Source organism: Drosophila mojavensis, unplaced genomic scaffold, assembly GCF_018153725.1.
Source record: "Drosophila mojavensis isolate 15081-1352.22 unplaced genomic scaffold, ASM1815372v1 contig_36, whole genome shotgun sequence".
NCBI classification, from domain to species: domain Eukaryota; kingdom Metazoa; phylum Arthropoda; class Insecta; order Diptera; family Drosophilidae; genus Drosophila; species Drosophila mojavensis.
Genome location: NW_025318858.1, coordinates 10208684 through 10225194, shown reverse-complemented (window position 1 = coordinate 10225194; position 16511 = coordinate 10208684). Strand labels below are relative to the sequence as shown.

Here is a 16511-nt window from a genome sequence, read left to right as displayed (position 1 = left end):
GTTGCCGCTTGTGTTGTTGTTGCTGTTGCCACATAAAGACAGCTGTTGAGCGGTTGCCACCTGAATGAATTGTGTAGACAGTTTAAAACGCTCAAAAGTATGCTCGGTATAAATATAATCCTCAAACAAAAGGTAAACGAAGCGGTTGGAAATTTAAAATTAAGTGTGTGTGCATTGCGCGAAAAGAAGAGGAAGAATGAAAGAATTACTATATCTAGAATTTTCGGAAAATAAATATATTTAGGAAAAATTAATTTTAACACTAAAAATCGGATATGAAGAGGTTAGCTCGAAAGAGAATGAACAATATATACAAGAACAGAGGGAGAGAGAGAGAAATGGGCAGTGAAAGTGAGATAAAGAGGATGAGTTTCAAAAGCGTAGGAAATAAAATATAATGTTTGAGGCTCAATATTATTTTTAATCGATTACCTTGAAGCGAGAGTAGTTATCGATTATTTGATATGTGTATGCTCTATAGGGGGTCTAAAGGAAAAAGTCAAGGTACCAGTTATTATGAGATCTGAGATTGATGTGCTTATAAATACGGATAGACGAACTGGTCAGATGGACGGACAGACGGACAGATAGGTAAACGGATGAGCAGATAAGCAGACAGATAATTAGACGGATGGCTAGAGGCCAAACTGATAAGCGGATGGACAAATGAATAGGCGGATAGAGAGATAAATAGAGTGGACTACATGAATTCAGCTCTTCATTTTGATCAAATATATATATAATTTCGTTTGAAAGGTCCTGTCTCTACCATTTACACGAATTTTATCAAAATAATGATGCGCTAAATTTCTATTTTCAATGAAATATAAGAACTTCATAGTTTCCAAAATAAATATAAAACTGTATTTCACATTAGATTCTGTAGAAAAAATTTAAATGTAATTTTAGGTAAGATTGGAAAACTCTCTCTGCATGTCTGATATCATGGTTTCTATTTTAGATGTATACATAAATAAAATTGCCAAGTAATTTAGCTGGTGGACAAAAACGTATTATGTTTCACTTTATGAAATACCCACAAAGTAAATCAAATTGAAAATATGCAAATATTTTCAGCTTGGCTGCTTGTTCGCAGTTTATGTTGCACAGTGTTGTGTGTGACGCTTAACGCTGCAACAATTTAGCATGACACCAAATACTTTTAGCAAATATTTCACCATGCCAGAGAGAGAGAGAGAGAGAGACAGAGAGAGGGAGAGCGAGGGAGAGCGAGGGAAGGAGGGAAATAGCTCTACCAGAGATGCCTTTGGCTTTTCCATTTGCATTTTGCGTTGCAAATTTTCGTGTGCAGTTTGACAAAAATCCTTTTTAATGGGTTTTACTACTTTTTTTTTTTTTTTTGTTTTTGTTTTGTTAGCAGCTTAGAAATTCTGTGCGCTGACAACAATAATTTTAATGTAGGCGGAGGTGGCTAGGCAGACAGGCATAGCAGCAGGGGCAGTGGCAGCAGCAAGAGAGGCAGAGGCAGAGGCAGCTTATTGGCTGCCTGCCGGCTTCCAGCTGCCTGCCACTTACATATATTGAGCTTATTAATGGGCACAGTGCGGCTTAGGTGTTGTTGAACAGCGGCGCAGGGGCATGCAGCAATGGTAAAGTGTAACTCAATGTGTGTGTGTGTGTGTGTGTGTTGATTTGTGCCCAGGCGGAATAAGTCGTTGAGCTTTGCGTGTCGCGGCTGTTGCCAGCTATGAAAACACTTATATGATATATGCACACACACATTTCTGTGTGCATGTGATTGTATGTGTGAGTGTGCTGTAAACGTCTTTGGCTCTGCAGTCAAAGTAGCTGTTGTGTCTGTCTGTTTTGGTGCCCAGAGTTCATGTTTCATGCAGCAGCAGCAGCAGCAGAAGCAGCAACTGTCGCTGTCCATGTGCGTGTGTGCATGTTTATGATTTTATGGCAGCACTTCCGTTTCCGTTATGCCATATTGTGCGGCCATATGTGTGAGTCTCTCTGCCGCTCTCTCTTCCTCTTCCTCTTCCTCTGCCTCTCCCTCTTCCTCTTTCGCCCTTTCTCTGTGTGCGTGTATGCCCCTTGGCATACGATAATCAGATTTAAACTTTGCGCTACGTCAACGTCGCTGCATATGCAGAACTGTTTGTCGACATGTGTGTGTGTGAGTGTTTGCAAGTGTGTGTGTGTGTGTTTGTGTGCCAGCTGCCCTATGACATCGTTCATACGCCCCGTTGGCCAGCCAAGTGGCACTGTTATGACGTTTATTGCTACGGAAAGCTTTTTGGCATGCTTCAAGACTTCAACAACGATGCGAAACCTCAAGACTTTCAGACTTTCTGACTTCTTCCTCTTTCGCCTGGCCATTTGACAGCCAAATAAAAGCGACCAAGTTGATTTTAATAACTTCTATTTGGGTCGTTGTTTTTGTTGCCACTCACTAACGAGCTGCAGCGACAAAATGTGACGCAAAGAAAGAGATGGCTAGAGGGGCAGAGTCCAAAAGTATAAGCAAATTGCAGGCTTAAAAAAGTGTATGTATGTATATATAGAAAGTTAAGAAATACTTAAACATGTCACATGTGTGACATGTGGGTGGAAAGGGTTTGACAGCAGAAAGAAACATTGGAAAATAAACGTCACTGAGGCATGTGTATAATTTAATTATTGAAAGAGAGGAAGAAGAGGAAGCATTTATGAGGTTAGAGAAAATTATTGATTGTCGCCTTGAAAAAATATATTGCATAATCAATAATAAGAGAAATATTTTACAAGCTGATGGATGATATATATACAAGCTGATGGAACTTGTATTAAAATATAAAGAAATTTAAATATAAATATAAATTACAATTTGTATATAAATATATTTAAATATGTAATCTTTTAAGTTTTTATCTTACTTTTAATTTTATTTTAAGAATAATTTTATTTATTATTTATTACTTGTGAAATATCAGAGCAAATAAAATGTGCAGCTCGGCTCAATTGGCATTGTATGACCAAAGCTTTCAAATAATAGTTGAGCATTTACCGTAAACATTTCGATCTATCGCTCCCGATCTCAGAAAGTGCCTTCGGCTTTGTTCGTTTTTGTTTTCTGTGTAGCGTCTTGAATTGAACTATCCGTGTGATGCTCATCCAACGAATATCGTTTATAGAGAGATGTGATTCGTTCTCAATTCACGTAAGATATTAAAGTGTTTAGCGAATATCGCCTTCGTATACATACCAATACATACACGAAACACTTTTTACTTAATTCAAACAGATGATCGAAGAAAAACCAGAACGAAAAAAAAACAAAGTAAAAAGCTGTCTGTCCGATCGGGAACGAGCTCGATGAAGAGCCGAACCCATCGATTGCCGAACCATCGATTTTTTTTGGCAGAGTATGAGAAATCCGCTACTCTTCGAATAATACACATGCTGCCAGCTAACTTTCTTCTACCCGTTTTTACCCTCTCCTACATTAGTTCCTCAAATATATATTATGCTATATATATATAAGCATATGCATAGATATATTTATATACACAATTCTTATTTCTTATTCTGTCATTCGGCTGTTAGCCCTATCAATCTATACGCGCCTACGTCTCATCTTCGGTTTCCTTAAAATGTCATATGTTTTTTTTTTCTTCATTTTTTCTTTCTTTCCATCATTAGCTAAAGGCTTACACAAGAAAGAAAAACAGAATATCATGCAAGCCTTTAACATCTGCACACTCACTCACATGTCTGTATATATAGGCACATAATGCTGCACAAATAACTTGCACACACAAATACACACCAGCATACAAGCTTGAGTCTCTCCCTCGGTTGCTATACAATGAAAGCGCAACATTTTTTTGTTTTTTTTATTTTTTTTTATTTTTGCTGTTGTGCTGAAATCAATCATCAAATATGATGGCATTCATAATTTGAATAGTGGACGTAGGCGTTTGATTGATGAGCCAGGCCACGCCCCGGATGTCAGACGGCCTCCACTCAACACTAAACGGCATTTGCTGACACGCCTACCCACCGCCCTATTCGATTTGTAACATTTTTTTTCTGATGAGTTTGGCTGCGACTCAGGTATCATTTATAGGGATAAGAAGAAGAAGAAGATACAGAAAACACACAGAGAGCTAGTCATAAGCAATTAAATACTCTAGTCTTTTAGCTGCTGTATTCAATTAGGGTGTAGCTCTGTGTGTGTGTGTGTGCGCTTGGGGTTATCCTAGGCTGTCTGTTGAAATTTTTATTGCATAAATTAAGCTTTGAATGGTTAAGCGTCACCTTGGCGCTATTAAAATGCTCAGCATCCAGTTGGCTCTCACTCGCTCTCTCTCTCTGTCTTTTTCTTTTTCTCTGTGCATTGCGCTCGAACCCATTAGCAGGTGTCGCTGTCCTGCTGTGCTCAGCATTGCTTTTAGCCACATGGCTGCTCAGACAGGCCATCAAGTCTAACGAGTCGCGCGCTGTGACCTCTCACCCGGCTGCCCCCCACCATTATCTGATGCCTCTACATTCCCCTTAACCTCTGGCTCACTCCTTTTGTATCGGTTTTTAGCAGCTTAAGTGGTTTGGCGCCGCGTCAGTTTTCATTTCGCTTTCTATTTTTAATATCGACGGACAGCGGGAGTGCCAAATGGCGGAACTGTTAGCTCTTTGTGAGTGTATCCTCAACGGATGGAGTTTATTGACTTTAGGATGAAATGTCTAATGTATTGAGTATATATTTTGAGAGTATTGAATATATGTTTTGAGAACCAGCAGAGCAAGTTGTCCATTTATTGTTGATTATTCAACAGTTTCATAAGTTGAATCTAGCTTTTTACATATATATTTTTTATGACTCTTAGGCTTCAATTGCGACTGTAATTTAAAGTAATACTTAATATGGATGCCTAGGTGAATTAAATCTGTATTTTTTTAAAATCAGTAATTTTTCGTTTTGATATACACCAAGTATTGTATATTTATAAAACATTTATTTACTAGTAAATGATATTATTCGAGAATAAAATCTTTGAAATTCTTTGCTCTAAAGAACTGACTCATTAAAATAAATTTTCTTTCGTTACAATTTTACCAGCTTTGTAGTTGCTCACTAATATTTGATATAAAATAATATAAATATTTTATATTATTAATCGAAATCATGTGAATTTGTAGTTACACTATCAAATACTAAGAAATATGCTAATTTTTGATACGGATATAGAATATATATATGCTATAGAGCATTTAAAGTGCTCCTTATCAGCTCTTATCTGGGCAGCTTTTGTTGCTGTTGTTTTTATTATTGCTTGCTGTGGTAGGCGGGCTGCACTTTGTAACCAATTTTGTTGTGTTTGTTTTGCCTTTATTTATTTTTTTTGCTGCGCATTAAATTGGCTTGTGCTTTGCGGTCGTGGGCCAGGCTAGGCTAGAGTCGAGTCGGCTCAACTGACTTGGGCTCATCGTAGAGCTTCAGGCATTGGGCCATATTCCGGGCGCAGCTGTTGCAGCGTTTTTTTTTTTTTTTTTTTTTTTTTTGTCTCTTGTTGTTGTTGTTATTGTTACGCTGTAGCTCTCTGTGGCAACGCTGGCTTTGTGAAATAGCAATTACTTTTTCATGCTTCACTGCAATAAAATTGCAATTTTATGCGGCCAGCCGCCAAACAAGCGAAGCCTCCCAAAGACGGCAACAACAACGGCCAGCTGAACGGAAGTGCAGCCATTGAAAAGGCATTTCAAAATGGCCGCAATTTATGGCGGCAACAGTCGCTGCCAAAAGTTAAGGCCACAAAACAGGCCATGACTAGAGCATTTAACTGTCATGTGGAGTCATTAAAGGGCGTCAAGTGTATAAGCATCAAGCGAATAAATATTTGAACGTGCGATGCACTCCAGCAATGTTAAGACGTTGATATTCGAATAAAATTGGGCTTGAAGCTACATTTTAGTTGAATTGAAAGCGTGGCATGGACAGGCAAACAGAATTCTATGGGTATTATGCTGAAAAATTCTTTAAAAAAAGTAGAATTGCTATTGAATGAGTTTTGTGAAAGGTTTTACTAGAGAAGAGTAAGAGATATTTGTATGGAATTCTTACTTTTATTTTGCTTTAGTTAAGTAGTTAGTTTGCTCTATGTAGAAAACCAGACACGTAGATGTATACTGTATAGTATGTACATATTACATATTTAAAACGATTTTTATTGAAGACTCAAAAGGGTAGCCAAACATAAATCTAGAAAGTTCTCTAGCTTTCACTAGAGTGAAATATTAATATTAAACTTGTTCAATTATTTAAGCGAAAAATGCCAATCGAACATACGGATATTTATAGTTAAACTAAGTTATCAATTTTTAATTGAACAGAAATTAAAGTTTAATTTAATGCTATGATTAACAGTGATTTCGAAATTGTAAAATATTTTATGTTATACATTATATCTAAAGAGAATTTTAATGGCGCAAATTAGGTCAAGCATTTGCTAAAGCAAAACTTTTAAAAGTCTGTAATTGTTTCTCACATTTCAAATACCATTTGTCTTGCTCAACGATTTGCTTTTGAAATTCAATTTAAATTTGACTAAAACTAAAATCTTGCCAAATAGTCTTCCAACTTGAGCGGAGACTCATGATCTCAGTGCTCTTTTTCGTTTTACTTTAAATTTCAAGAAATGGCAAATTACATTCAGACATCCGTCTGCATATTCATTAGTTGCGCTTCCTGTTGAAAATGCGCTGCCCGAAAAAGTATGCTACGCTTTTTTATGCCCAGCTGCAATGCAAATAAACAGCAGCAGCAGCAGCAGCAGCGACTCAGCTGTGTAAAAGTAGATTTTAAATATACAATGCGCTTTTATCCTGTTGCGCTGCTCTGCTTTGCTTTCTCACTCACTCATCGTCTCTCCCTCTCTGTTTGTTTTATTATTACATTCATTTTGACACTTCATCAGACGTTGGCCCTGTTTATAACTCTTTTTTTTCCTGCTTCTGCTGCTGCAGCTGCTGCCTGTTTGCTTTGTGTTCTGATGTCAATGCTTTGCCTTAAAGGCTTAGCTGCCCCGCCCACGTCCACGTCCAACGCCAACCGCGCCCCGCCCCCCACCATTGTCAGGCTGTGCGCTCGTTAGCTGCGACGCTTGCGGGCGCTGCGTTTTGTTTAAGAATTTTTTAATTTGTAATGCAAAGCAAAACGGGCACGTAAAGAGAATGCAATATGCAAACGTGCAACAAGCTGAGAATGTAAAAAAAAAAAAGAAACAACCAAGACTTTTACCCATTTTCCGAGCCAGGCCTGGCAAAAGACTAAAATGCGTATTAAATCTAAGAAGAAACACGTAAAAACAAACTAAAAGCAAACTGAAATTTATGTGCATAATTTCGTTAGGTGTTCATTTTGTATGCAAATCGTGGGCAATTACATTTGGTGTAAGGGAAGGACGTTAGTTAGTTTTGCATGAAAATACAGTGATTTTAATAGGTAGTTTAATTAAGGAAATATAAATAGAAAAGGATATATGTTTTAAAAAAATGTGGAAAAGCTAAAAAATATTTATTTAAAATCTAAATATATATTTTTATTATTTAATAATTTGAGAAATACTAAGGATTTCTATGTTGAAAGCATTGTATACGGACTTTATTTTCTTTATTTATTTTTAATAAATATAGTTACGCTGTCTGTCGTATACATGTATGTATGTATGTATGTATGTATGTAGACAAATTATAGCCATGCAGCAGAGTTAGCAAACGTGTTCGAGCTGAAATCGTCGGCTTAGCAACGTCAACTCGATGCAGTGAGAGACCGAGACATACACACAAAACTTTATTTAGCTCAACGAAACGGTGGGAGAACAGCCCAGAGCGTAAAAAACGACAAAAGGCTAATTTTCGATCGTGAACGAGTTCGTTGAAGAATTGATGCAATCGCTTGCTCTCGGGCTTTTTCCTCAGAATATGAGTAAAACACTTAATTGCAGACATCGACAGGTCAACAGTTACTTGCCAGCTCTTTCACTCTATACAAATGTAAATCCCCTAAACCTCTCTTAATCCCACTGTCGTTTTTACATTACAGTTTTAATCGTGCTGCTGAGTTTTGGGTCTAACAGCTGGAATAAATAAGGTCTTATAATAAATAGAAAAATTAATAGAAAAAAAAATATTTTAAATAATAAATAATTAAAGACTATAAATAACTTAAAGGCCTGTTTTTAGAATAACTAACTATCTAGTTTTGGCATAAATATAATAGAGTTATACAAGTAATATTAGCTTTTAGCAATTATTTATGCTTGTAATTTCCCATTAAAATGCAATTTTATCAAATCCGTAATAAAAAACCAAAGATAATCTCTACTTGAATACCGAAATTGAATTTTAATTAATTTTATAGCAAACAGCTCAGCCAATAGCTAACTGCCCCCATTCATGGTGTCATACTCGAAAACGTTTTCATTTCGTAGCTGCATTATAATCGAGTGCAATTAAAATGCACCTCCTGCCTCTGCTCACTCTCGCCCCCATTTTATTTTTCTCTCTCTCTCTCTCTCTCTCGTTGGCATTGTAATCAATATGCCATTATCAAACTTTAAGTTGGCTGCTGGCGGGTGCTTCCTGCTGCTGGCACCTACCTCATGAAAATCCATCACAGAGCCAGGGGCAGAGTATTAACACAGTCTGTTGCTACTGCCACGCCCACTGGCCCAGAAGCTCGCATAGAGATTGTGGGTGGGCGCCACAAGTGGCAATCATTAAAAATGAATTCTCAAGCAAGCGCAGCCACAATTTTCGCTGCACTTGCCTCGTGCCACAAATCCAACACTGAATGCTACTTAGTGGCATGAAATTCCCATTGTGCGCTGTGTGGCATGCCGCACACAAAAAAGTGAAGAGATGAGGCTGTGGAGGAGGAGGAGAAGGAGAAAGAGCATAAGGCAACTTGTGATCCAAAAACTGCAAAGAACTCTTAAGAAATTATCAAATTGAGATGCAGAAAGGGCTAGAGTGAGATAGAGAGAGAGAGAGACATACTGAGTGAGTGAGTGAGGCAGCCAATTTTTAGTATTTCTTGCTCGTTTTCAGTTGCATGCATAAATAATTCGACGATAACGATGGCAGACAAATAACGGAGCATAAGAGTCTTATTCCTCTCTCTCTCTTTATGTGTTTGTGTGTGTGTGTGTGTGTGTGCGGGTGCGTGCGTGCGTATATGTTTGTCAGAGCCAATTTATTATCGCCAAGAAGGCGAGCAGTCGTCCAAGCAAAAACAGCAGCAGAAGGCAACCAAGAAAATTTGTATGTTAAAAACTTTGTGGCTCAATAAAAGTTTGCCTTTGTTAAGCGCAAGCCAGAACAATAGAGAGACAACTGAGCTTGAGGGCGGCTGCAGCTTGTAGGACAGAGACATATGGCAAATACAAAAATAAAACGGGGAGAGCAAAAAAAAAAAAAAGACCCAGAAAGCGCAAAACTTTCATTCAGTGCCGCCCGCATGCAAACACTGGAACGGAACAGGCATCGAATCAGCTTGTGAACCAAGTTGCATCGACCGAAAACCAGAAACTCGTAAACTTTTACATATCAATAAATTTCAGTTACCCCGCACAGTCCTCCCCGCCCATTGTCCGCTTTGACCTATCACCGTCTCACACAAAACTACATCTTGTTCCATTTGCCGCACGAATTATTGATGTTGATTTGCGGTGCTATTGTGAGCTGGAAAATGGCAAATGGCAAACACATGCAGCTATATATGCAGCTAGCCACACCCCCTTTTTGGAATCTTTTTCTTTTCTTTATCAATTTTGCTGTTGCTTTGTGGAAACTAATTTTCATCTTTGTCATTGTATTTCTCTCCATTTGCAGTTTGCTTAGCAGGATATCATGAAAAGAGACTGTTACATGATCTATTGGATCCTTATAATACACTAGAACGTCCGGTTCTCAACGAGTCGGACCCGTTACAATTAAGCTTTGGTTTAACTTTAATGCAAATTATCGATGTGGTGAGTACTAAAAATTTTATTGATATACATATATAATATAATATATAAAATATAATAATAATGGTAAAATAACAAAATAAAGCCCATTAATTTACGATAATAATAAACCAAAATTTTTAATACCAATTAAGTTATTAAGTATTAAAAATATATTAATTATATTATAAATTGGGCTTAGATTTTGATTAGGTGAATGGTTTGAGTTTCAGTGATCTCAGTGATAAATATGCAGGGCTAAAATAAATATGGCATACATTTTTTGAGATTCTAATCAATTATTTAATTAATATACATATATATAAAATTTGAAAAATCTTATAAAAAAAAAAAAAATTAAAACAGAATCAGATAAAAAAATTAGATAAATAGAAATGCATTTCCTTCACCTTAATATCTTTACTGCTATTGCATTTCATATATTATAAAGAGTGGCCGAAAATTAGTGATACTATAAAATATACTATATAAAACTTTTTTGTTATCTAAAAATCTAAAGCTTTATTCAAACTATAGATAAATATTTTTCACAGTTGCATTAAAGGTGAATTCAAAATGTCTACGCCCTTTGAACAATTTCAAAAATTTCATAATATAACCTGCTTTCATATTTTGTACAAATTGTGCTCTCTATATGAAACTCTAATTCCTTTAACTTTTTCAAATTTATATTCCCAAGCACAACGTACGAAATTTCCTATGCAAGGAGCATGTCAACCTATTTAACACGGAGTTCTAAGCGCTTTACCATTTCCATTAAAAATTGATTAGCCACGCTCAAACTGCACCCATTTTCCGTTGCTTTGCATTTAAGCGGGCAACTTTAAAGTGAAAGTTGTAGAAGAAGAAAAAAACGAAGGTGACAAAAGCTGATGACACCATTTTGTGAGCTGTGCATGAAAAGTGAATTGCCAAGAAAGTGAAATTTTAATTATTTGCCTATGTGTAGGTGTGTGCTGGTGTGTGTGTATTTGTGTGTTCCCTGAATGACAGCTTGGCTTGAGCACTTGGGCTGGCTGACTGGCCTGGATGTAGACAGGACGCACACATCCTGCCAGGCCGCCTGCCAGGCGAGTGTCGAGCAAATTACATGCAACGTCATGTGGCATGTGGCATGTGGCATTTGGCTCATTCGCACCATTCGCTAAAGGTGGGCGAACGTGGAGTGTTGGATTGAGTGCGAGCGAGTGTGAGCGTGTGTTAGACATGTTGCATGCTGCATTCATTGGGGCAAAGTTTCTGTTGCGTAGAGGGCAGCCAAAGGTGGCTTTCATTTGTACCAACATATATCAAGTCGGGTGCTAGGCGTTTGCTTTTGTTAGTGAGACAACCTCAATTCATATTAGATTCTCTATAGAGTATGTCTGTGTGCGAGTGTGTGTTGTTTGTTGCCTGTCTGCCTGCCTGCCTCACAGTGTCCCGGGCAAAGTTGGGATTCAAACTAAAAATGGAGCGCACAAACAAAAGACACTGCGCCTGAAAGCCACGCAGTCAAAAAGGGGGTGTGGCACGGAGAAGTGCAGTGGAGAGCAGCGAGAGTAATGGCAGCAGTTGGGCTTGCACTGGGATAGCTGCTGCTCGAGGCATAAAAATAGGCCTACAACTGCGCATTCACTGGCGCGCGCTAAAAGTCACACACAGAGCGAAGAAGAAAAACTGCTGCAAAGCATTCACAATCCACACACACATGTGGCATGTAAATAAAATGAATAAATAAAATTTTGCACATGTGTTGTGTTCACACCTGCCGCTAAAATACACATACACACTCGCATACACTCTCACACACATAAAAGTTGCGAGCCCAAATGAAGTGCGAGCTGCTCGCTGCGAGTTGCGATATTTCGTTTTGTTGCTGCTGCAAAATGAAGTTGAAAACAAATGCGGCACAATGCTTTGGCCACTGGCTGGTTATACCCTGTAATAGTGTAGGATGTGGATATGAGAAGTGCAAGAGCAAATATGTAATTATGTGTGGTGTATAGAAAGTCGCCAAAAAAATAGCTGCAATAACGATCTGAAGTGCTCAGAGCAAATGAAGAGAATTGTAATAATTTAATAAATATTTTTTTTTTAGAAAATTATAAAAATTTCTTTTTCTAATATTTTATTCTAATATTAACATTATATTGTCTGATTGATGACAATTGCAGAACTTCATAAAAGTACTTAAGCACCGTCTCTCATGAATGTGTAGTGCTCTCTAGTCAGCTACAGGTCATCTGCCAGTTGTTCACACAGTAAGAAAGTTTCCTCTCCTGATTCTTCGCTGCTTTTCAGTTGTTACTCAAAAACTGCTGGCAGTAAAAACTGCAGCACGCACACACTCCAGCAGCAGCAGCAGCAGCAGCAGCAACAACAATAACAACAACAGCAATTACAGTCGCTGTGCCAGGCATAAAAATGCGAAAATCGGGTCATTTTGTTACAGTGGAACCGGAGCTGGGGGTGTTAACACAGCCATCAGTTACCCTGTAAAACAGCACGGGACCAGAACAATGCAACAAGAACAGTTATGTACGGCTGCTGTTGTTGCTGCTGCTGTCGTTGTTGCTGCTTCTGCTGTTGCTGCTGCTGCTACTCCTGCTTCATCGTAAAGTTTATGTTCTGTGCAAAGTGTCAGCGCGTCAAGTCGAAGTATGTGTGTGCACCTGACTGACTGAGTGACGGACTGACTGGCTGACTCTGAGTCTCTGTTGCCAGCTAGCGGTGCTTAAAGTTTTTATTTAAGGCATAAGTTGCGAATTGCTTAGGTGTGGCAAATGCCATTGTGCTGCTGCTGCTGCTGCTGCTGCTGCTGCTGCTGCTGCTGCTGCTGCTCCTGCGGCATGATGTTGCATGTAAGTCTTGCTGCTTATGTGCCGCAATTAACGCCAGCAATCAATGTGGCAAACTTCTCAAATGCGCCCATAAACGATTCAAGTATTAAGACTTGGCATATAAATTTATATAAAACATGATTCTTGTTCCGACTGGCTGTCAAAGTCAGAAGTAAGAGCGATAATGTGCAAATTTATAAGTGAGGTAGAAATTTACAACTGATGAGGTGTGTGAGTGTGCGTGAGTGTGAGGTGTGAAATACTTTAATTTGACAACATTTGGCACTGCATTGCAATGCATTGGCTACAATTTCAAGCTTTGCTTAATATGTTTTGTGTAGTAATACTATATATATTTTCATATAGTATATATGTATTCACAAGCCGAAGGCCCTTGCTGCCAGTGCTTAACCTTAGTTAGATTTCATATTTGTTATGTATTTTATATCTCTATATAAAGTATTATGTGAGCTATTTACACTGGGCGTATCATATAATTTGATTCAAAATTTAAAAGTATATATCTTTTTCTTCTTAAAAAAAAAAAAAAAATTGAGTTTGCTTTCGTTAGTATAAAACTTATTACATGAATTTATGCGTTTAATATTAGAGCCTATAAAAAGAGATATGTTCAGACTAGTATATCTTCCAAATCTATATCTAGATGATTATTTTGGCAAACCTTTATATTAATTAAGTAGCTTAAATTTTAAGCCTAAATCTAACTAAAGATTAAATTTTGAAGCTTAGCTAAAAGAAATTATATTTAATATATTAATAACGATTCCTAGCTTTAATAATGTCATATATCTCGCAAGTATTTCCAGCTGCTAGTTATGCAACTTTACTTGGATATATATACATATATGTTACATTTTAAATCAATATCATATATAACTCTTACAATTTTCTCTTATTCTATAGCACATAAATCTTTTCTATTTCTGACCAATTCTCGCTGTCTGCAGCCAAAATAATTTCAAATTTTGTTATTTACACTTGAGCGTAATATTTATGTGCTTTTCGTTCCTTCTCTCTCTCTCTCTCTCTTTCTCTCTTCTTCTCCTTAGCAAATGCCTCCATCGTTTTCAATTTTTTTCGGCTCTGGCAATACTATAACATGCTCCCTAGGGATATTGAGGCATTTGACACTAGCAATATTTTAAGTGTTAAATGCATTCGCAGCTGCATTTGCATATTTTACGTGCACGCTGCTGGATGCCACGGTTGCCTGGGCAACAGTTAGGGGCGGCTTTTTTGAGGGGTTTGTGGGTGGGTGTAACGGGGTATTCGGGGCTGGTCTCAAAGCAATTTGAAGATTTAACACCTGACAGCTGCCTCAGCTGGTGCTCCTGCTGCTGCTGTTGGCAGCTAGTGCTAGTGGGCGTGGCAAGGCCAACGTAAAGGCCAAGCGTAGTTGTCCCCAGAGCAGTTGCAATTCAATTTAAAGCACAAAAAACTGCCACACACAGGAGAGAGAGAGAGAGAGAGAGAAATCGAGAGAGAGAGAGAGTGAAGTATAGAGATTGAGAGAGATAGCCGAGTGTGGGCAACTGTAAAGCATCATCAATTCAGCTGCTTATCAGCGAGACAGTCAACGTCTCTTATCTGTCAAGTTGCCAAGTGATTAAGCTTTAAGGATGCCAACGCAAGCTGTTTAACTGAGCGTGCCCAACAATGGAGCTAGCTGGCTTTTGGTGGCGCTGGTGTTGGGGACTTTGGAGTTGGGTTGGGGGAGGGAGGGGTCATGCTCCTGCTCAAGGATAGTTGCGATTATCTTCTATGCTATCTACTATGCATTTTTATTGCCTGTGATTTATACGGGCGTCAGAGCACATGTCATAATTGCGCCCCTGGGAGGTCAGCTGTAAAAAGGACACGGACATGCGGCAAAGCCAAATGCAGCAACAATCCAGAACAACAGAGCAAAACAGAGCGAAAACGGAAAGCGAATCCTGCTTTAAGTACTGTTTGTTGCACTGCATGTGGCTGCGTGTGTGTGTGTGTGTGTGTGTGTGTGTGTCTATGTAACACTCTCTGTGCGGCATTGCTGAAAATTGCATTTGAATAAGTTACAATTTATGCGTCGGATTGTGCTACAAATGTTGCAGCTCAGCAACATGCTGGAGTTGAGAGCGTGTCACGAGTCACGTGTGATAGGCATCAGCTGGAGAGATAATGTTTTTGGCAGATCTATTTTAGTTAAAGAAAATTGAGATTTTATAATGATGATGATGATATAATAATAATAACTAAATAAAAAAATAAATAAATAAATAAATAGTCAAGTCCAATTAAATTTAAAGGCAAAATATACTTCTTGGAGCTTTCCCTAAAATGCAACTCCCTTTAAATTTAAAGGCGAAACATCGGCAATACTTCTTTATGAGTTTTCCTTTCATTTCTAACTATTTTCAGCTAAAGAGTCACAGCAGTTGAGTCTTTACATAGATCATTTATGTTTAGCTTACACATAATAGTTGATACTCTGTGTGTGAAATTAGTTAAAAAGAAATCATATTCACTTGCTCTGGCTCTAAGCACAAGACTTCGGTTCGTTTCGTTTTTATTTTCCGTTGAGCGCCTTGACTTGAACTGTTCGTGTGACGATCCTTTAGCGAACATCATTTAGGGGGAGATGCGATTGATGTTCGCACCTTGGGTTTGTGAGAAAGCAAATAGTTTAAAGAGTCAATGCAAACGAAGACATATACAACAAAATACTTACTCAGTCGTCTTGCGCTTTTGTGTTTCACGAGCTCAGCTGTTGCTTTCTTATACATACAAAAATACTTTTAACTTCGTTTAACTCAACCAAACGATCGGTGAATAATGAGAGCAGAAAAAATAAAATATTTCTCTCTGGTCCGGTTTTTGAAATTTTATGAAAGAGGACGTTAAGAGTCGGTCTTTGAAAGTGAAACTCCGAGAATCTGTAAAATGTATATGTCTACTAAAATTTCTCATAGTCTGTCTGTAAAAATAAACCTGTCTATAGAAATCTACTTCTAAAGGTCCCAGCCAGAAGTCAATCAAGTAATGACTCTCGAAAGTGCTCTTCTTGAATTTCTAAATCTCTCCAAAAAGTCAGCTACGTCTATCTCTGATGAAACACTATCTCTGTCATTGGCAGAAGGTAAAGGGAAGCAATTGACTGCACCCATATGCTAGTCATCTCGGAACCCTGCCTGATGTGGTGTTGAATGCATTCATCAAATTGCCATCTCTAATTCCAGCATTCGCTCGCATCCACAGTCAGTGGCACAAACGCCTAACGAGCTGTGCACACAATGCTGAGGCAACGTCGCGTCGCAGCGCTGCGCAGCGCAGCTGCCCTGAAAAGTGTGCTATGTATTTTATGCAGCACACCTTTATTTACCTGTTTCTCAAATTAGAATGTTATCATGTTGCAGTTTGTTTACAACTGGCTCCTGCTGGCTTCCTGCTGCCATTACAGTTATAGCGTCGGTGTACTAGCTGTCTCTCGTCCTGTCCATTTGCCATGTTCGCCTAATTCCATACTGGCGTCAATTTGGTCTTCGTTTTCGTTTGCTGCTTACAGTCGTGTGTCTATGTGTGAGTGTGGCTCAAAGGTGCCAAACAGATTCTTTGGCAAGCGCTCCCTCCATACATGCATTTCATCAACTTAAACGGGACACCTCACATACACACACACACACACATATATATATATGCTTGGCATAGTTTTCAACATTTTTCA

The 16511-nt window shown here is 38.2% G+C and overlaps 1 protein-coding gene across 5 annotated transcripts in view; it reads left to right on the top strand.

Annotated features, from left to right (window-relative positions):
* Window positions 1-16511, top strand: part of LOC6576449 (neuronal acetylcholine receptor subunit alpha-7) — a 119683-nt gene that overhangs the window by 71659 nt on the left and 31513 nt on the right. For all 5 annotated transcript variants that reach the window (XM_044008594.1, XM_044008596.1, XM_032728504.2 and 2 more), the window contains one exon: window positions 9835-9974. In XM_044008594.1, the coding sequence (XP_043864529.1) occupies window positions 9835-9974 (140 nt within the window). The remainder of the gene's footprint in view (window positions 1-9834; window positions 9975-16511) is intronic.